Source organism: Pteronotus mesoamericanus, unplaced genomic scaffold (genome assembly GCF_021234165.1).
Source record: "Pteronotus mesoamericanus isolate MK-2021 breed Mesoamerican mustached bat unplaced genomic scaffold, CSHL_Meso_final contig_25, whole genome shotgun sequence".
NCBI lineage: Eukaryota > Metazoa > Chordata > Mammalia > Chiroptera > Mormoopidae > Pteronotus > Pteronotus mesoamericanus.
Genome location: NW_026555105.1, coordinates 9,013,402 through 9,035,620, shown reverse-complemented (window position 1 = coordinate 9,035,620; position 22,219 = coordinate 9,013,402). Strand labels below are relative to the sequence as shown.

General features: G+C 50.2%; 1 protein-coding gene across 7 annotated transcripts in view; it reads right to left on the bottom strand.

The window, feature by feature from the left end:
• ZMYND8 (zinc finger MYND-type containing 8) overlaps window positions 1-22,219 on the bottom strand; it is a 107,223-nt gene that overhangs the window by 6,000 nt on the left and 79,004 nt on the right. For 3 of the 7 annotated variants that reach the window (XM_054573638.1, XM_054573640.1, XM_054573641.1), the window contains exons 14-20: window positions 19,293-19,802; window positions 14,565-14,936; window positions 12,427-12,617; window positions 7,647-7,727; window positions 5,759-5,837; window positions 3,635-3,874; window positions 1,740-1,903 (exon numbers count right to left, since the gene is read on the bottom strand). In XM_054573638.1, the coding sequence (XP_054429613.1) occupies window positions 1,740-1,903; window positions 3,635-3,874; window positions 5,759-5,837; window positions 7,647-7,727; window positions 12,427-12,617; window positions 14,565-14,936; window positions 19,293-19,802 (1,637 nt within the window). Of the gene's footprint in view, window positions 1-684; window positions 752-1,739; window positions 1,904-3,634; window positions 3,875-5,758; window positions 5,838-7,646; window positions 7,728-12,426; window positions 12,618-14,564; window positions 14,937-19,292; window positions 19,803-22,219 lie in introns of all 7 variants that reach the window. The other 4 variants (XM_054573639.1, XM_054573642.1, XM_054573644.1 and 1 more) reach the window with 2 other exon arrangements.

Sequence of the window (22,219 nt, the reverse complement as noted above, 5' to 3'; positions counted from 1 at the left end):
GATCTCACGATACAGCCTACCAGGTTACTTATTCCCTAAGAGGAAAGGCTTTTACAGAAAGATCGTCTGCCCCGAATTTTTCTTCATTTCCCTAGAAGCGCGAGCGCCCGCATCCACGCCACGCAGGCGCTGGCACGTCAGGAATCCAGTTTCATGCAGTTCCCTTCACTGTGGTCATTTCCCTGAGGGAGGGAGAGTGCCAACCCCAAAGCACATCGTCTGCCCCAGCCCAAGTCAGCAAGGGAACCCCCTGTCCGGGTGAAGTTTTATGTGGATCCCCAATAAATAAATACAGCAGGTCCTCAAGTGACGTCATCTCGTTCAGTGTCGTTTCATTTTAACAATGATGAGATGCCACGGGAATTTAATTCTTGTTTACACCCATTAGCCTGCGGTAACACTGGTTGCGTTATAGCCGTTTCGCTTCAAGTTGCAGAGCCTACCAACAACATTAAGTGAGGACTTGGTGTACAGGCCAATGCTGATGGGTTGAGAGAGGGGCCTGCAAGCTGCCTTGCCCAGCCACCCCCTCTCCCCCGCTGACCCGCCCCGGGCACCCCCAAGGATCCCTAAGGATCCACGGTAGTTTAAAACCATTAACCCTTCCAGGTCTCTCTGAGAAAACGGCTTCCCCTCTGCCCGTGTGGAATGAGAGCACCATTCACCCACCAGGGGGCAACGTACCAGAGCCTTGGTTGGAGCCTAAGAGAATGGAGGAGGGCGTCTCCCTGGAGCCAGAAAGGTCGAGGGTCTAGAAATACAAAGAGAGAGAGATGGACTCAAGGCACTGGGGCCAATGTAGCCCCCAGGGAGCCCCGGGATCCTTGGGGGTGCTCATTTCTGCCCCCAAGGCACCTTCGTGCCCTCTGCCTGGCGAGCACAGGCAGGGAGGCCAGGGCGGCTGGGGCGGCCCTCTACCTATGCCCCGTCTCCCGACGGCTGGAGCACAGCCCTGGGGAGCCCCCTTCCTCAACCCTGTAGCCTCAGCTTCCAGAACATTCACCACTCCCTCCCTGACCTACCAATCCTTCAGAGTTTTGCCATATCCAAAAAGGAAGTCTATTACTGCAAAATTATGTTAGTTCACTTTTATTTCACATTCACCTCTAACTAGGCAATAATATCAATAAAATCAAAGGGTTCTGACTGATGGGATAAAAACTTGGTTTTTCCCTAATACCCGCTGACATAGATACATGAGGACTAAAGACGTGAAAAAATTATCCGTGTGCCACTAAAATTATGTTAACAGACAACATATTCCACACACTGGGAAACTAAGAGATGCAACTTTCGCTGTCCAACACGGAGGCCACCAGTCGCCCGCGACGGTGAGTATGAAAGTTAAAAATGCAGGTCCATGTTCCAAGTGCTCGAACAGTCCCGTGCGGCTAATGGCTGCCGTGCTGGTCAGAGCAGATACAGAGCACATCCATCATCACAGAAGGTTCTACTAGGCAAGGCTGGCCTAAAGGTCGAGGGTCTCCAGGGAGCAGCTGTCACATCACACACGTCCACGGGGACTCCATATTCCTCTGCTCCTGCCCGCGTGCCCACCGGGGAACAAGGCGACCTGCTGCGACCGGCTGAGGCTCACCCCCACCCGCTGTCTGACTGCCCCATCCTGACGCCAGACAAATCTAGGCGACTTTGCGGGGTGGCAGGCATGGGGACCGGTCCTGAGACTCTGCCTGGCCCAATGGCTCGGTGTCCCTGGCCAATGACGTCCAGATACTCACCGAGCCACCATCCTTGCTTTTCTCAGCAGACGCCTCCTTGTCTTTCGAGGTGCTGGCCGTCTCTGGAGGGGCTGCCTGCGTGCTGGAGGAGGTCCCCTGGGACGATGACTTGTTTAGTGTTTCTGTGTTCACCTCGGTATCTGCTTCCTGCTGAGGGGCGGTAGCTGAGGGTGAAAGGGAGAGGAACCACGTGTAAGATGAGGGCGGTGGCTTCGGGGCCTGCGGGGCTCACAGCCATGCCCGGGGCGGTGCCAAGGCCCAGCACGCTCCCCCCCAGCCACACCAGCTGTGACGGAGGCAGCCGCTGCTCAGCGCCAGCCAAGGCGGCCAGACCGCCAGTCTTCCAGAAGCTGCATTCAGACTGTGTGTAAGAGTATGTTTAATTTTTATAGTAATTCCTGGTTTACTAAGTTCTTCTGGAGATGAAAGCAAGCTCATGGAACACACGAAGGCCAAAATCAGGAGCCAGCTCCTGATCATCCAGAACGGCAGGCCTCACAAACTCTAGCTGGAGACCCGTGCGAGCCCCGCGGGGCACCCCCGCGCCGAGGCGAGGTGGGGAAACCCACGGGAAGAGCGGCCTGTCAAGGGCACGGGGCCTCAGGAGACGGACGAGACGGGGACAGACGGAAAAGCGGACTCGGGAGAGGAACTTCAGAAGGAGGGACATCATGAGGCCGCCCAGAGAGGGAAGCCGAAGGGGGCTCTGGCCATCTTGTGAATAATGCACAAGGGTCGTCAGACACGTTCCACACCTTGGGGGACCTCGACTGCCCTGCTGGAAGAGATTTAAATTTTAGAGCCACTCTTAAGAAGACATCTCCCTAAGGAAGGTTAAAGGACATAGCCATGGATGGCTTAAAATTGCCTTTTTGAAAATAACAAAGCAGAAGATCAGTACAGAGCAGGAGGCAGCAAACCCATGCCACCTGTTTTTGTAAAGAAAACTTTATGGAAACACAGCCTCGCCTGCCATTTACACAGCGTCTACGGCTGCCCTGGGCCTACAAGAGCAGAGCCGCGCAATTCCAACAGGCCACGCAGCCCACAAATCCCCATACACTTCTGCTTCTCAAGCTTGGTCTTTCCTATGTCACCTTTGAAAATGCTGCCAATCTACAGACATACTACCTTGTCATATTATTTATGTTACTTTTCTTTAAATAAGTCCTTCAAAATGGAGATTTTAATTCTGAGCACATAAAGCTAATATTATTGGCCATAAGAAAAAGCAGGCTGTAAAGATTACTTTTAAAATATCAATAAATTCTAACTGGACAGTGTCTCCTGCTACAATCTCCTGGTCTGAGGCGCACTTGCTCTGTGTTAGAAAGAGATGACAAGAATGGACTCGTTCCACACTAAGACTTTTCCTTCACATCAGAACTAGGAGTCCTTATTTAAAGCCTCGCATCCAGGATTTCCGAGAAAGGGTTTCTCCACTTCAGTACCACGGACACACGGGGCCCGATCATCCTCCGCTGTGGGCAGCAGCACCCCGGCCTCTCCCTTCTAGACGCCAATAGCACCTCCTCTGTTATAACCACCGCAAATGTCTGCAGTCGTTGCCAATTTCTTGGGGGGTAGGACACGAAAACTGTCCCCAGCTGAGAGCCACTGCAATTCACATGAAACTAAAATCCCCTGGGTTGTTGTGACACGCCCCAAACTTTGGCAAAGAGCACAAAGGGGTGGGGGTGGGGGTGTGTGTGTGTGTGTGTGTGTGTGTGTGTGTGTGTGAGAGAGAGAGAGAGAGAGAGAGAGAGAGAGAGCGAGCGCGCGCGCGAGCGGCGAGGAGCGGGGCAAGCCGCCCCCACCGCATCAGGCGCCCCCCGCACCCCCGGCCCTGCGGCCCCCGCTGCAGCCGGGGCCAGAGACGCCCTGCATGGCGGTACCTGACTGGGTACAGGACTTCATGTGCTCAGGCCAGTGGGCCTGCTGGCAGGGGTAGTCGCAGTAGCTGGTGTTCCAGCAGCAGTAGAAAATGGCCTCTTTCTTGCAGTTGGCGCACCACTGCTTCTTCTTGGTCTCGTCCACTGCCTGCTGCTTCTCCAGCTCCAGCTGCTTCTTCACCTCGGCAATGAGCCGGTCGCGCTCCTGCTCCAGGCTCTGCCGCATCTCCGCCATCGTCAGCTCTGCCGGAAGGAGGGAGAGGACGCTGGCCTCACCGCCTGTCCCCAGGCCCGGGCGTGGGGCTGTTCAGGCCGCATCAGAGGCGAATTCTGACTCAGAGATGCCCTGGCTGTGTGCCCACCCTCCAAAGCCCCAATGTCTTCACCTGTAAAACGGGCACTGGCCTGACAGAGAGGCTTCGTTATATACGACAGTGGCAGCAGCATTAACAGCTCAGGAACGACAGAGCGGGAACGAGAGCCCCACAGTGGTTCTGTGGGAAGCCTTCCCATTAACCCTCAAAACGAGTGCCAGTGAACTCTGAATTTTATCACGAGTACAAGCCTTTTCTTCTACCGGATATTTAAACAGCACCTGCTATATTTACTGTTCTAAGCCCTTTAAATATTAACTCATTTAGTCAATATACCAATCCTAAGCACCAAGTACTACAACACCTTTTTCGTAGATGAGGAAACTGGGACACACGGCGAACAACTAGGGCAGAGCTGGGACCAGAACTCAGCCAGGCTTTCTTTTCAATGTGGTCAATGGCAACAAAGAAATCTACCAGGCAGGGCACTGTGGTTGCACATGAATGTTAAAAGGACATTGAACTGCTCAGTCGACAGAGGTTTCTCCAATTTTACTTCAGGCAATTTAAATCCATTTGCAATTCACCAGGGAGCGACCTGCACACTAAAATAAATTCTTCCTCAACTCCTTAAAACCCTCTTTCTGAAATTAAAAAGGGACCTTTCCAAAGCAGACCAGGAAAAAAAGTTAACCCCTTGTAAAGAAGACAACACTTCTGGCCAGACACCCTTCCGTCACTCACAGTGGCGTTAACCAGGAGCCTGGATGCCAAGGCCGGCTCTGGCCAGGCCACGTGTGGTTTTCCCCCCAGTGTGCAGTCATTATTTAAAACTGGAGAGACCCTGCATAGAAATACTGTTGAAATTGACTAGAAAATAGCAGCAACGTCTGAATAAACTTCCTGAACGGCAACAAGCTACAGAGCCGGGGGTTCCTCCTCCGGCTCGTGCCGTCGGGGTTTGAGTTTGCACCGCATGAGGTCAGCATCTGCCCCCGGCGAGCGGTGGGCACGGCTGGGTGTGCCTCCCAGCCAGGACGGCCTGCGGTTTCCAGCATCTTGACTCTGAGGCTGACATCACGTGACACTGTCTGAGGCTGACATTATGTGATATTATCTGAAACCTGCTCTACCTTTGCGGGGAAAGCCTTTAACAATATTCACACCAAATGGTAGGTAAAACAGCAGTCAATCTATTCCGGGGACAAAGGAGCTTTGTTCACAGTGTGGGGTGCACACAGCATTGCAGCCTTTGCTAAAATACTCAATGTTCAATGGTTAAGGGGGGAAAGGCTGGACTTGCATCATGGCTCCATGATTCTATATAACTTCCCTAACAGGTCTGCAACTCTGTTTCGCCTGAACACTGGGGCAGGAAAGCCCTTTACCATAAGTTTCTGTAAGAATGAAATGGGTTAATTCACAAAAAAGCACAAAGTAAACTGTTTAATATGTAGGAGCTGCTAGCACTGTTGTTACTATTACTTTGTTGCTGATGTTGGTATTTTGCAGAGAAGAAAGGAGGTACAGTGGTACCTGAATACTTGTCGATCCATTCCGGAACTCGTGACGAGTGCCAAAACCAACGAGCACCGAGCCAGGAACAAGTGCTGAAAGCGATGAGTGCTCAGGTACGACTGCACTTTAATGCTTGGTCTCTCCAGGTTGGACTCCCCAGGAGTCTGTGGTCTCCCCAGGGGCGGTACTACCCCAGCCCACATTTGACTGAATTCACATCTGCACCTCACTCCAGGGAGCAGAGAAGGTCACATCCCAAACCTTGCTCGGTACACACCAATTCGCCAGGCCTTACCCAAGTTGTGTTTCATCTCGGAGAGCTCTTGCTGGTGTAGCCACTGAAGCTTCTCTATCTCAATCCTCAGCCTGCGAATCTGCAACAGAAGAGTCAGCGTCAGACTTAAAAGGCAGGCCTGGGCACCACTCACCAACAGATTCCCTGAAGCTTGACCTCTCACTGGCTGCAAGAAACTGAAAACCTATATAAAAAAATAATGACAGAAAACTTCCCTAACTTGGTGAACTAAATAGACATGCAACTCCAGGAAGTTCAGAGGGTCCCATCAAAATGCAAAAGTTTATAGACAAAGAGAGAATCTTAAAAGTAGCAAGAGAAAAGCAGTTACCTACAAGGGAGCTTTCATGAGACTCCCAGGTGATTTCTCAATAGAAACTTGGCAGGCCAAAGGGATTGGCAAGAAACATTCGAAGTGATGAAAAGCAAGGCACACAACTAAGAACACTCTACCCAGCAAAGCTGTCATTTAGAATAGAAGGCAAGATAAAGGGCTTCCCAGACAATAAAAAGCTAAAGTAGTTCATTATCACCAAACCAGTACTAGATGAAATGTTAAAGGGTCTTCTTTAAGAAGAAAAAAAAATTAAAAATATGAACAAAAAAATGGCAATAAATACATATCTATCAACAATTGAATCTTAAAAAAAATCAACAAACAAGCAGGACAGAAACAGATTCATAGATACAGAGAACATTTTGTCAGCTGCCAGATGGAAGGGGGGTTAGGAGAATGGGTGAAAAAGGTGAATGGATTAAGTACAAACTGGTTATTACAGACTGGTCAAGGGACGTAAAGCAGAGCATAGGGAATATAATCAATAATGTTGTAAAAACTATGCATGGGATAAGATGGGTACAGGATTTGCTGGGATGAATACTAGTAAGTTATGTGGTGTCCAATCACTGGGCGTATACACCTGAAATTAATATAATAATGGCGGTCAAATGTAAATGAAAAATAATTAGCCCCAGCTGGTGTGGCTCAGTGGCCTGAGCGCCGGCCTGCGAACCAAAGGGTCGTTGGTCCGATTCCCAGTCAGGGCACATGTCTGGGTTGCGGGCCAGGTCCCCAGTAGGGGGCGCACTAGTGGCAATCACACATTCATGTTTCTCTGTCTCTCCTCCTACCTTCCCCTCTGTCTAAAAATAAAATAAAATCTTTTTAAAAAATGATTATATGTTAAAAAAAACAATGAACAAGAATGAAGTACCATGGGCGGTTTGGGGGTGGGGAGGTTTTTCTAAAGCAACATTGTCCCCTCTTGTTGGATGTCCCAGCATCATCGGAAAGAGCATCGTTTTAGCAAAAACATCAAAGCAATTCACTGATTCCTCGTGGGACCTCTCATAAGCCTTTTATTCACACCGCTCTCTGTTGAAGGCTTCCTAGGACACCTTCCTGAAGATTCTCTCCCACTCCCCTGAGAGCTAGCCCAGCTCTGCCAGGCCCTCACGGGTCAGTGGCTTTGCACGGGATTCCTGCAAGTCTCCATCGCACAAAGTGTGGAGGCTCAGGACACAATTCTGAGACAACAAGGGTCGTTTGTATAAAACAAGTCCCATCTCCCAGAGAAGACCAAGGAGGCAGTTTCACATGGAGCACAAAGACCTCGTTTCCAGTTTCACCAGCGGGTTAACTCGGGCTCTTGGTCTGGGCTGTTTTATGAAAAAGGAACTGATCCTGCACACCAGGATGTGTCCCCACAGTACCTCAGCCTTCCGGCTCAACAAGAAACCCCCTCTCCAACCACCCCCATCGGCTGAGCGAGCCTGGCGCCCGGAGCCAGGCCCCCGGAGGGGTGTCCAGAGGCGCTGATTCATGTGCCATCCCACAGCGCCCATGAAACACTCATACCAAATAGTGAGTTCACATGTCACCTCTGACCTCAGCTATTGTGCTTCCAGTAGTGTTTTTAGAAAGGTCGTTGTATATTTCTGTCATCGTTCCTTTTATTGCATCCATCATCTGAAAGATAAAAAGAGAAACAATTCGGGCGATCACGTCCCTGAGGCTTTTCTAGATAACACACCTCTAAACTCTACCTGCGTGAAGCCACAGGTCTCAGCTGGGGGCGCATGGCTGGTGGGGGAGGGGTCGGAGGTGGGGGTTGCTACTGGCATCTAGTAGGTAGAAGCCAGGGATGCTGTAAACATCTAGGGTGCACAGAACGGCCCCCACAACACAGAATTTTCCAGTCCAAAATGGCACGAGTGCTGAGGCCGAGAAACCCTGATATAAACCAGAATAGGGACAAGCCGCAAGGTTTCCGGGAGACGTTCACAGCCACAGAGCTAGTGTCTACAGCCACGGGCCAGGCTGAAGAGGCTGAGCTTGGCCCCCAGACTGCAGGTGTGTTCGGCGCGGCCAGCGCAGTGGGTTCGAGGGAGAAATTGTTTTCTTTTGTTGCCATTGTTCCTCAATCCTTTCCCCTTAAAAAAATCATCGTTTTATTGAGAGATCATTGGTATCCCCTACAATTCCCCCATTTACAGTGTACAATTCAATGGCTCTTAGCATATTCATGTTCTACTTCCATCACCACAATCAATTCCAGAAGCTTTTCATTACCCTAAAGAGACACTCCAGTCCCCCTTAGCCTTCACACTCCCAAAGATCCCCATCGCCCCCCACTCCTGACAACCACTCAGCTGCTTTCTATCTGCACGGATTAGCGTAATCCAGAGATTTCATACACGTGGAATCATACGACATGTGGTCCTCTGCTGTCCTCAAGGTTTATCTGTTCTCAAGCGTCTATCAGTCCTTCGTGCCTTTTTATGGACCAATAATATTCCACTCTGTGGGTGTAGCTGGTGTGCGATTTTTTAAATTTATTTTTTAGAGAGATGGGAAGGGAGGGAGACAGAGGGAGAGAAGAGAAACATCAATGTGCGAGAGATACATCAATCGGTTGCCTCTCACCAGCCTCCGCCTGGGGACCTGGCCCACCACCCAGGCATGTGCCCTGACTGGGAATCGAACCAGTGACCCTTTAATTCACAAGCCAGCGCTCAATCCACTGAGCCTCACCGGCCAGGGCTGGTACGTGATTTTAATGCCTGTGAGCAGGAAACTGCCCTTCCAGTTTTTTAACTCTCTGACATATGAAGGCATCAGCAAGTCTGTGACACCAGCTCAGGTCCACAGCAAGCACCCAGGGACAAGATGACCACACAACTTTGCAGGATGAAGTTCTCTCCTACCTCCCCCTACGTGGCCGCTGGGCCCCATCCACATCACAGGAGAAAGAGGAGAGGGCAGAAGAACAAGCGAGAAGGCAGAAGAACAAACAAGACCTGGCCTGGCTGCAGCCGAGTCTCCCCTGTTCCGCAGCTTGAAGGCAGGACAAAGAGCACCCTCACATCTGGTGCCCGAGATCTGTCCCCACCACTACCTCATACTACCCACACCCTCTCTGAGCCTCGGTGTCCCCGTGTAGAAAATGAGGATAGTAACAGTGCCCCCTGCAGGGCGTGCACAGGATTGAATGAGAAAACTACATGCAGCCTGTGGTTCAGTGTCTGCCACAGAGCAGGCGTTCACAAAGAAGTACCTGTTCATCTGATTTTTATAGACAAATAAACCCACAAGAACACGTAATGATGAAAATGCTGGCAGCCCCCAAAAGAGCAACCCCAACTCCACCCAGAAGTGGGAGGGGGAAGATGGATAAAATATCTTGTTGAGATTGTCACTCCCCACGCAGTGAGGCGCTGCGAGGAGAAACACTGAGCTTCGTGCAGCTCTACGGCCGGCCACTCCACGCGGCCCCCCTCACCCACCGCACCGTCCACGTCAATTTACAATATGAAAATGAAACTGCTTTACATGAAAACTTGAGAAAATGGATGAAATTCAATACGTTCCTAACACCACGGTTGCATTCCAGTCTAAAGAAACCATGAATCCGTGGACTGGCTTTCACTCCTACTTCCAAATATAGCCAAGAACCCAACGTTAATCAAGAGCGCCCTTCTGCCAAAACACATAGATCTGGGCCTTCCGCTCGGGGTCACCTCGGAGACGGGGAAGTTCATCGGCTCCGCAAAGACGTCACTGTGTTCATTTTCTTAAGAGCAAAGGAAACGGCTATCCGAAAATTCACGCCTCCGTTTTGCTCCAGCAGAAGGGGAGGCAGAAGGTAACAATAAAAGCGGTTGCAGGAGCTGGCTGGGCGGGCACCCCGGCCAGATCCAGGCCTGTTTTCTCATCTGTCAGTAGACAGCTTGGACCAGATCGATGGAAGATGATACAAGGGTCAATTACAAGCAGGACAAGAGACCATTTAGGCAATTCCAGGCATCTTCTTAAATTAGTAATGAAAAAATTACTCCCCTTTCAATTCCCTTGAAATCCTGCAGATGGTTATGTCTCAGTTTGGTGCCATTATGTCTTTAACACTTTGATGACAATCTCTCCTTTAAACAGAAAGAATGGACAAGGAACAGTATCTGGTAAGGTTAAACTTAATTTTAACTCCATTCAAATGAAATGTAATTTAAATAAAAACAGTAAGTCAATACTAGTTAGGTGATTAAACGGGTAAGACAAAAATCGAGGATGGCCAAAAATAACTGACATTTGAATCTTCCTTCCTATTGTGAAGTTTGGGGGCTCTATCACAATGCATGCATTTTACTGAAAAGGGGGACAGGCATACTAAAGAAGAGACAAAGTGATCCCTAAGACTAGGTTCTGATGATCTCTTTAGCCGCATCACGTCTTAAGTAGGTCAGCTTTAAAAAGCCATGTGCAAGAACGATCACCTTGTGGGCACCGGGCATCTGTCATCAGCAGGCTGCGTGAGAATTCACCAACCAGCTCAAAGCCACCGTCTGGGTCCTGGCTAATACCATTCAAATCCCAGTGCAATCATTCACTGACTATGTGACCCTAGACAAGATGCACAGCCTCATGGGGGCCTCAGTTTCCTCATCTATAAAATGGGGGCAATAACAATACCAACACCTCATTGACTTACCATTAAGACTGAGTAGGTGACATGCAAAAAGCACTTAGAACAGTGCATGGCCCAGAGTGAAAGCCGAGCCAACCTAAGCTACTGCGAGCATCATCTTAGCAACAGACAGATGCTAAGATGGCTGGCCCAGTGACCTGCTTCTACCAACGGGATATGGTGAAGGTGGCCATGCTACGTTAGTTGGTAACTTCCGTCTTGCTAGCAGGCTTTCTCTTTCCCTGGCCTTGAGGAAGCAGGCTGCCAGGTTGAGGAGGCCAACACAGCACGGAACGAGAGAGGCCTCCAGGCCGCAGTCAGCTGGGAGCCGAGGAAGTGGGTCCCTCCCCTGTCAAATCTCCCCCAGCCCTAGGAGACACCAGAACTGCGGTCAGCCAGAGGCTCTGAGGCCGTGGACCGGGCTGAGCTTGCCCCACAGACACTGGGAGTTAAGAAGCCTGTGTTGTCTGAAGTCGCTACATCTGGCAGTAATTCATTATGCAGCAACAGGTAACTAACACATCTGGATACCCAGAATGTGTTTTTAATGACCAACGAAAACTCATTGGTAAAACATGATATGTGTGTGTATCTCATGCCATCCAGAACTAAAAAAAGAGTCTACTTTTAACACAATATAATAGCAACTCTTTGTATCACAAATGAAAAACTATTCCTAAGTATTTTCACCCATTCTCTCTATACACTTGAGTTTACTTATTAGTAACTAACTAGTAATTTATTCAGTCTTAAAGAGTAAATTATTATTACCTACTGAGTAACTTACTAAATACTTAAGAGATTATTACTCATTAGCTACTATTAATAGTTACTGATGGTAAGACACCCGTGACAAGAGTTAGGGAACAACACGCATTCATCCAACAACGCTGCATCCGCCACCTCCTGTGTGCCTGGCCCGCTCAGGCCCTGGCCGTGAGCGGGGCAGACCAAGTCCTGTCACTACGGGGATGGCACACTGACAGGTGCCCTGACTACCGACTGGTCTATTGAAATGTACCTGCACGGCGCTTCAGGGCACACTCAGGTGTCACTGTGACCTCCAACTCATTTGTCCAAATTCAATGAGAGCATAAAAGCACTAGGCAAATCCAGAGAGAAAAAGAACGAACCACAAGTGAACACAATGGGAAGCCTGCCCACCACCCTGCTCAGCAAGGACGATGCCGCAGGGCCGGGGTGATGCAGGCCGCGGGGCTCGGCAGGCAGTTGGTGGGGGGAGTCCATTCCTCCCCAGTCCATCTTGGTTCCTGGAAAGATCTAGGTGCGGGCTTGTTAGGTCCCACATGTGAGCCCCTGTCCCTTGGTTCCACGTGGCCTCTAAAGGCAAAACCAACCAACGTCTGTTGTTAACTGAAGGAACAGAAATTTATTCCAGCACTTAGAGAAAATCTACCGTAAGTGACTTGAATTCTGAAGGGTCATTTTGATTTGATGTCATCCATCTTCCTGTAGGTCCTAACTTCAGAATCTAAGCCCTCGTGGGGTAAGACTCAGTCTAGTCTACATTCCTCTACTTAGACGCAACTTCAGACCCAAATGGAAGCATCTAGGTATGGAGCTCCTCAGTAAAAACAGGGTCTTCCCCCCCGAAACAGCCCCTAAAAACCTGTGAGGTCATGGCCGGAAGGGTTTCCATCAGGAAGCTGGTCCCTGACGTCCCCCCAGACCCCCACTGGCACTCACTTTGCTCGTGTACTTGGCGATGTCCGCGGCGACATCGGCCGAGGCCGTCGCGATGGGGAGGTCTGCGCTGACGGACGACGCGAGGGTGCTTGTGGACCCCGAGCTGGTGACCAGGGGCGACGACTGAGTGGTGGTCACCAGGGTGATGGTGGACGTAGACGGGCTCTGTGTGATCTCCTTCTGCTGGACAGCTGGGGAAACAAAGGGCCGCGGTCACCCACGGCCACGGGCAAGGCCTGTTCCCAACGCGGAGTGGTGATGAGGGCGTGAAACCCAGCAAACACCGCGCGAGCTTTTCTACTTTCCAGTGACGGGGACTCTCCTTAACCAAACGCTGGCCAGGCCCCTCTGAGCCCTTTCTTGATTAATCCTCACACTTGGCCTATAAAGGCTTAAACAAACACTAACATCGCGTTAACAGCTCAAGGCGACGTCCCTAGGGTGACCCCAGCCTCCCTTCAAGTGCCTGCCTGAGAAAACGCAAGGCCCCCAAAGTAACTGGCCTGTTCCAGCCAACATCCAGAGATGGGCACCTTTCTCCCAACGTCTGTGGGAAGGCAGGAGCCTAACTTAAAGCACCCGTGAGCAAACCCAGAAGGGTTTCACACCGACCGACCCCCGCCTCCCACTTGCTGTACATTTTCACCTCCCTGACTCCACTGAGTCCCCGTGGCCCCCTCCCTACCCCTCCTGCTCCCTTTAAATGCCCAGTCACCTCTGTACAAACCAAAGTGTCTTCAGTTCACAATGGACTGTTCCCCCTATTGCGACAGTAAATTACTGATTCAAATTCTGTCCCTTGCCACATTCACTAGTGGCCAGCTTTGTTCATCTCCAACACAGACAGCATGGACACTGAGAACCATACCATCAAGGAGCCGCTTCTTGCCTGCCTTCCCCTGGGGAGGCTGGTCCTGCTGACACAGTATGAAGACGGAAACCTGGGGCTGTTCGTCCCCGTCTCAAAACCCCTTGTTTAGGTTCTGGACCACCAACTCTTCCAAGTAAGGGAGAGCAGCCCAGCTGACCCCAGGCTTTACCTGCCCAGCCTTCGGGTCTTCCTGCCCCCCAATCTTTGAAGGCTTTCACTGGGAGGCCCAAGGCAAGATCCAGCTGCCTTCAACCTCCTGTCCTGATGCTGCTCGTAAGAGTCCTACCCACTGGGGCGCACACACTACACCAGAGTTTCCGCCAAGGAGCCCAGCTTTCAAGGGTATAGATGCAGGTTCCCCGTGGAATAAGATCTATGCCAGTGCTCACAAGCTGGGCACACGGGTACCCGCCCAATGAACACTTCATTCGCCCTTTCATCAGCTCTGCGTGGAGCCCCCTGCATGGCTGGAGGGTATTTTGATCCTGTAACTTTGGCAACTGGTTCCCGAGGCTGGCTCTTGGCATGGACGTGGCTAATCCCTACTAATTAAGGTAGCCTCTGCTGCCAACTTCTCACTGTACTCTTTCCAAAATAATGCCGAAAGGTTTGCCAGTGTGCACAGGAAACTTACACACAGGGATGCACTGCAGCACTGCTTACAACAGGAAAAAACTGGAAGCAACCTAAATGCCCATCAGTAGGGGAATGCTTTCAGTAAAGTATGGAATACTACGCAGCAGTCAAAAAGAATAAGGTTGAGCTATTATGGGCGGACACGGACGGACCTCCAAACCATGCTGATGGGTAAAAAAAAAATGGTACCATTTTTATGTTTTAAAAAAGAAAAAAGGAAAAAAAAGTAGTATTTTCATGAAGTCATATATATGTAAATATATATGCATACATGCATAAAAAAGGTTTTACAGTTAACAGCGGCCGCTGAGAAAGGAGAAGCATAAAATGAAAGGCTGATCCATCGGGACAATAGACTTTTGTGCAAGTATCTTGCCCCCTTTCTAAGGAGAATCTACACAACGTATTGTTTGTAAAATTAAAAAAAAATAAAATAAAAGTAAAAAATCGAGTTGCAAAACAATTTTTTAAAAATAATGCCAAGTGGAATGTGTACGGCCTTCAGCATATGACGGCCAGGAAACAAACAGGAACTGAAAAAAAATAAAACAATGGTTTTGGTTTTTTTTTCTCCTGTCGATGTGGCAAAAAGGGCGCGGGTGCCACGGAGAACAGAAGGGAGGCTCGGTACCTTTCACAGCCTGTCTGGTCTGATATCTCGTCCCCTGGGAAGACTGAGGCTGCTGCTGCTGGCTTTGCGGCTGCTGCTGCTGGCGCTGCATCTTCTGCATGTGCCACTTTTGGGAGGACGTTTGAAACTTACTTGATGAGTTCCACACGACCCGCTGCACGGCCGGGGCAGTCTCCTTCGGTAAAAGCGGCCTCTGCTTTTTCACTGGGCTTCCTGTGGCGGTGGCGGCCGGGGCCGTGACCGTGGACGTGGTGCTGGTGGTGGCCGTGACCCCAGCCGTGGGAGTTTGGGAGGACGAGCGGGTGAGGACCGGCGTTTCGGGGGGAGACTGGCTGCCTGCCGTAGTGGACAGTGGCGGGGCTTTAGCTACAACTAAAGCCAATGCATGGAAAAAACAAACAGAAAGTCACTGGACTCAGGTTTGTCAGCAGGGTCTCTATGCCAGTGGGTTCTGGGGAAAACAACCGAAAGCCAGGAAGGCCAAACAAATTCAGTTCCCAAGTATGCGCCAAGGAAGACATTCTTGCCTTCCTTCCTTAGCACCTTCTATCCCAAAGCACAGGCCTCCTTTCATGAGGGAGGTTGCTCACATCTGAGACCCAAGTACGGTCAAGAACCCTGGGGGAAACAGGTGAACCAGACCCAGGCCCTGCCTTCGAGTTGTCCATCAACTCGTAGGTGAGGGGGTGGATGAAGAGAATCACCCCAAGGGTCCTGTTTCCCGAAGTTAGAACTGGGCAGACACTGAGAAACACCCAGCCGGAATTAATCCAGAGATGAAGAGGAACCCTTTGGCTAGATAAAGCAGGTACCTGGAAGACCCAGATGGCTTCTGGGGCCAAAACAGAGAGTAACATTTAATCGATCAGATATTCAGAAACAAAAGTATCCTTTTCACCTCTTCTGAGTCCCTCCAGCAAGGTGGAGCCAAGGCACCTAACACTAACGGGAATCCCGCCCCAAGACCAGAACCTTCCCAGCACAGTGGTATTTATCTAGAATGTGGGAACCTCGTTCTTGCTTGGAATTACATTTATTCCTGCCTCATACTTTAGCCCAGCACACAATACTGCTTTCCTATTGTGTGGTGGTCACGTTTAAGTCTAAAATAGATTTAATTTCTTTTTTTTGAAAGAGTAGCTTGCTTCAAATAAAAATATTAAGTCAGTAATTATACAAGCAGGATTTGGGAATGGCAAAAATAACAAATTTGCCTCAAATTTGGAAAGAAAAGCTGCTTTATGGAGTACGTCTTCTGGGAACAGCTGGACTATGGGGGTAGAAGGTAGGACTTCAAGAGGCAGAGGTGAGATTTTGGGGCATGGGGGAGCAGCATTAGCCAAGACGCACTGAGGAATAGGGAGCATCGCATTTCGGTAAGTGAGGACAGGCAGTAAGGAGTGGCCAGAAGGCAGGTTAGAGCCAGAAGCACGGAGCACAGTGGAAGGGGCCCTCTGTGAAAGGGGGTGTCGGTTGTCTCGGCAGAGGCCCCAGCCACTGCTGGGGGGTGAGCCTCTCCCCAGAGAGGAGTCCCCAAGGATCCCCCTCAACACACAGGTGCGAGTCAGCACTCCGCTGACCATGTGCCTGAACGTCAAACTCCTTTCATAAGGACCCTGCCAGCCTTTCTAGGGTTATTGACCTGGAAAAGACATGCGCTTGATTATTCCAGGGAAGATTTTTCAGTGAGCTGTGGGTTTTTAGATCCCCAAGGAAAGTGAGAAAAGATAAGCTGACTTTTCTAACTGGGGGGCTTTCTTGGTGGTTACCACATCTGGCTGGCCCTCCTGCTCCTCTGGAGAGGAGAGTTCAGCCAAGTTCAAGGGCAAGAGCCCCGGGTAGGGTTGGAAGGGGAGCCCTTTCTGCACTGAGGAGCCCTAATCCTTTCCCAGGGCAACCTGCCAGACACTGGATAGGGCCCCCGCCTCCCTTCAGGGGACACGGGTACTTTGACCTCGGCCCTTCTAAGGGCCCACATGGGGCAGTGAGCCAGCAGGATTTGCAATCTGCAGAAGTACCTTCCATGCATCCCTCTCTTCTGCCAGGTTACCAAAAAATACATTGTTACTGTTGATTAGCTAGCCTGATCCCACCCCCCACCCACCCCCGCACAAAGGGCAAGCACAGAAAGGTCTTTTTCTCTAGATTTGTAACAGCAAACAGCAGTCTTTGTATATTGGGCTAAAGCTCTGCAGGAATCACGCCTGGCCTCGAAGTGCTCTTCGAGGATTATCATTTGGAGACTAAAATATTTTAATTTCTAGTCTAGGGGATTCTGATGGTTTATAGAGAAGAAAAAAGGCTATGGAAAATTCCATTTGTCCTAGAAATTCAAGTGGCTGATCAATCACCTACAGCCCAACAAAGGGCGAATTTCTTAATGGCCAGCATGCCAGAAGCTGCCCCATCAAACTAATCTACTTATTCCAGAGTTCGGTCACTGTCTTGTACATAAAGGAGGACCTTTTAAGAGAAGGACAGAAATTCCTGGGGTTATGGGCAGAGCAAAGGTGTCTAAGCGAGCTCCCTTTGCCTCTGTTCTGCACTCACTAGCTACAAAAGCTGTTCTCGTATCTCAAGATTCATGTTCCACACAGAAGCCCCGTTCCCAGCTGAAGGTAAGTTGGAGGTCACCACTGCACCTTCCACAATGCCCTTCACTTAGTAAATTTGTAAGTAACGGCCCTTCCCTGAAAAGATGCTCTCTCTACTGTAGGGTCCATCCAACACGAAGCCAATTCAAGGCCCAAACCATCGTCAGGGGTTACGGATTTAAGACTAGTCGGTTGTGCCTCAACCAACCGCTACGAGTCTGCTCTAACTGAATTATGTTCTAGAACCATCTTCAGCTTAATCCTCCACTCAGGGTCTCCTGGAGAAATTTCCCTCAGAGAGCAGTGCAAGGAAGAGCTCTACTTCATTTAAGTAATTGAGTATTTTTAAAATTTTTTTGGAAAATATAACATCTTTTACAGGACTGTGTTTCCCTTTTTGCTTTGAATGCTGGGAAGCTCACAGCCAAAAGCGGAAGCCTAATTCTACTAACTCTGAAGACTGAAACAGTATGGACTTCTGTGTATAAACTTTCCCCAAACCTCTCCCTATTCTGATTTCATTTGCATTTTGTCTCATGATTATGTAATTCTTGTCCATCTGCTGTAAATCCTTTCAGGAAGAGGAACAGGCATAAAACCAATCAATGAAAAGGTCTGTTCCAGAAAGAATCGGCATAAATTTATCATTTACAGGAGCACTCTCAGCTGCACCCAAGTAGCCCCCCAAATGGAACGAGCGCTATTCCTATTGTTCTCTGAAACATCAGAGGCGGTCCTGCAACATGAGCGCGTTTTTCAGGGACCATCCGTAAGGCTAAGAGAAGACCCTAGGATGGTGCGGCGGCCCCTCTGTCCTTCAGTCCCACTCAATGGCCCTCTCTCCCTCCATCGCACCATCCAGAGACATTTCGACCTGTTTGAATGTCGTGCAGGGTGGAGGGCCCAGAGCAGCTCGGGCTGACATAACCACAGAGCAAAGATTCCCAAGATGTACCTTTCAAGCAGCCAGACTGAGGAATCCCCAGGAGCATAGACTCCCCCTCTTACTCAAGGGTATGGTTCGGAAGGGAGCTCCTATCAGAAATTAAGCAGTCAAAACGTAAACCTGGTGACCCCTTCAGTTACTCACCAGGGACATAAGGGTTTACGGCTACAACCTCCAATTTTTCCTTAGGCAATGAATGTTTCTCCTGGGCCCTCATTAACTCCTCCTGACCATTCCTGGGCAGGCTGGAAGCCCCTCATTGTCCACTTGCCAAACCAACCGGAAAACGTGCTGACTGCTCTATCAATGGGAAGGATACCCTTCCAGTCATTCGCACGCTCCTTCCGGGGTTTTGGATGTGCCGGGCGACGGCAGACTCCGAGGCAGCCGCGGCTGGGCCCGCCAGAAGAGTGGCAGCACCGGCATGGCCAACGCTCCGACAGCAGCCTCCCCTGGGGAGCCTTTGCCTCCCAGGGCACATCTGGCAAAGTCAAGACGCTTCTGATGGCCACCGCTGGACAGGTACCGCTGCGCAGGTGCCACTGGCATCCAGCAGGGGGGAGGCCAGGGATGCTGCTAAATATCCTCCAAGGCACAGGACAAAGAATTATCCAGCACAAAATGTCAGTAGTGCCAGTGCTGAAGGACCCTGGAGTCAGGTGGATTAAATGCAAAGACGGGAGAATATCAATTCAAGTGCATAGTATGCAGTGCCCCAAGGGGCACCTGCTGCTCTGGGACCACCTACCCAACCAACGGGTCCCCTATTCTGTTAAGAGAATGCATTTTGAGATGCCTGGTCAGCATGAGGGGAAAAAAGGGAAGCAAAACTTATCAAGACCTTGGAAGTGAACACCTCTAACAATTTCAGCCCTGTCACATGTCTAAATGTTGCCAAGCACTTTAGGAAAACATACGGACGTACCTGGAAAGAAGCTGCTTAGGCTAAAAATATCTTGACCGCCAAGAGCAACCACTACTTTCCAGGAGACATTCTTATCTTTCTGCGCTCAGAATCAACCAAGCTGGGTATCAAGCAGGCGAGAGGTGGGCAGGCCGTTTAAGCCCCGGCCCTATCAGATAACCAGCTAAGTGACCTAGAGCCAGACAGGCGAATAGCTTCTGATCATACAAAGGAAGGGTGGCATTAGAAACCAAATCAAAGTGGAAACCGGCGCAGTCACTTACCATCCTGCTTGGGAGATGGTTCTTTGGGTTCCTTCTTATTTTTCCGACCCTCCCGCCCAGAATGGTCTTCTCCTAAATCTATGACAAGTTCGCTCTCTGAATCAGAGTCCAGGCCCAAATGGACTGTTGGGGAATCCATCTCATCTTTGCCCTTCGGCTTATCCTTCGTGGGATGCGGCGAGGGTTTGGCTTTCTCCGCAAAGTCCTTCTCCGGCTGAGGGCTTGCCTTGTCCTTGGCCAAGTCTGGGTCTGCTTTCTCGCCGGGTGGCGATGGGCTTTTCAGCTCCTCTTTAATCTCCACTGGGTTTGCCAGTTTGGGCTTTTTTTTGGCAGCAGAGAGCTCCTTGTCCATCCGACTACCCTCTTTGTCTTCTGCGTCTTCCGGCTCGTTCTTGGACTTCTGCTCGTCATCGCTGATATACTCACTATCGCTACTATCTGACTTCTCGGAGTCCTCCGAATCGCTGTGCTCCACGGCCGTGTAAACATCTTCCGAGATTTCATTTATGCCTACATTCAAAAAGAAAACCCAGCATGTGGCGTAGTCACAAAATAAAGAGCAGGACCAAAAACGCAAACATTTTCCACGCCAAACGCTGGAAATAAAAAAAAAAACACATTTCAAACTGCATCGCACTGGCCTGGTGGGATGACGGTGAACTCAAGCTGCCACCGAAGACGGCTGACAAATGGAACTTGCCTTTGGAGAGGGTTTCAAAGACAACATGGGGCCGAACAACATAAATTTTGAATTTATCTGGAGCTATATCTTTGCAATACTGATAACTGGGATACGGAAAGTGGGAGGGACGGAAGGGGACACCACAGATAAACTATTAAAACTGATCCATTTTAGCCCTGGCTGGTGTGGCTCAGTGAACTGAGCACCAGCCTGCGAAACAAAGGGTCACCAGTTTGATTCCCAGTCAAGGGCACATGTCTGGGCTGCAGGCCAGGTCCTTGGTTGGGCGTGTGTGAGAGGCAACCACACACTGATGTTTCTCACCCTCTCTTACACTCTCCCTTCCCCTTTCTCTAAAAATAAATAAATAAAATCTTTTTTTTTAAACTGATCCATTTTACAGAGTAGAAAATAGAGGCTCAGAGGAATCACTTGTCCTAGGACACAAAGAAAACCAAGACAGAGGCAAGACCCGAACCCTGGGCTCCTGACTCACCCCAGTGCTGTTCTCACGCATCCCCAAAGCATTAAAGCCCTTTGCCTGTGTGTCCAGGGCTCAAAGAAATAAACCCAAGTCTTAGAGCTGAGGCTGCAAATGCACAGCCCACAAGCCACACCTGGCCAGCCATCCCATCTGACTTGGGAAGCCATGGCTTGGCTCACAGGGTAGTTTGTTGTTGGCTCTTGTTTTTGAATTTTCAACTTGTTGCCCAATTCACAAGTCAGGAAATTTTGCATAGAAATCAAGATGGGGGCGGGGCTTCTGCTGAGAGTACGGATGTGGCCCCTCTGAGTCACAGACCTGCAAGGTAACGACTGGGCTGGCTGGGGCGCAGAAGCCACTGGCCCCTTCAGGTGGGGAAGCCCCGACTCCAGGTGACCCCGTGGCCTGCCCCCTCTCATGTCTGCAGTGATGGAGAGTGGGCAGCCATTGCATTGTTCGTCCACATGCAATGGAGCCCACGGAAGAGACACATATTTCCACGTCCCTATCAGAAGGGGAAAAAAGCAAAATAACAGGTGTTTCACATACACACAAATGACTGTGGGCAAAGCATCGTTCCAACAGCAGTTCTGTTTACACATCTTGCCTCCTGCTGCCAGCCACGGGGCGGGCAGGGGACTACTACTGGATCCTAAAATTTTGAAAAGAGAAAATCCCAATCAACTCTTTGGACTGTGTACATTCTAGAGAGATGAAGCCACGGGTGGGGTCACTGTCCTGACCCAGATACCGTGAGGGCAAACTCGCCAAGGACAGAGCCGTGAACAGCCCCAGGCACATGACACCAGCAGAAGCGTTGGTGGGTTACATCCGCCTCCACCAGGGCTCGATCAAAAAGAGACGTCAAAACACAAAAACCCAGACCTGATGTAACGTCTGACTCCTCGGACTTATGCTACTATAGCTCATAGTCAGACATAAGGAGGACGAGCATAACCACGTGACCATACATGGGCTAAGAAAAGCTTGGGCGCTGGAGCCCAAAGGACAGGCATTCGAATCCTGCTCCGCTGCTTTCATTGGCTGTGTAACCCTGAGTGCATGACCTACCTCTCTGAGCCTCAGTTTCTTCATCTGCAAAATGCAACTGATAAGAGTACCAACCTCCCAGGACAGTCTCTGCGCAGTGCTTACTTAGCACAGTGCAGGGTGCGTAGGAAGCACTCGGTAAATGGGAATATTAAAATTCTTATTCACAATAACAATAAATCAAGGAGTCAGACCAACTGTGTGGAAGGACCCAAGAGAGATATTTAAATGGACTGCAAGATGTCATCCATGCCATTCAGTGTCCTCGCCAAGCTCCTCTGGCAGCCCAGGTGACTCCCAACTACAGCTCCCTTCTTACCCAAAGGCCCAGAGCAACCACTGACACATAAATCTCACCGTGGAGGGGTTCTCTCTCCTAGGCCCAACCATCCCCTATTTCTTTATAAATGCCCTCTGGCTTTATTTACTGATTCAACTGATATTCCAGAGCATTCTATTGTGCACAAGACCAAGTACCTTGGAGAAGGCAAATCCCTAGAAGGCAACTTCCCTGCCCTCAATGAGCTTCCAGTCTCGTTGGGAGGGAGGGATTTCCCCACACCCATGGGCCACGGTTGCTTCCGAGCGATACAGTATCAAAGGGGGTGGGCAGATGGGGAGAGCAGTCAGAGGAGATGTCCTGGAGGAGGTGACACTGAGCTCAGCCTTAGGGACAGGATTCAGGTAGGCAGCATGAATGCAGGCAGCGTG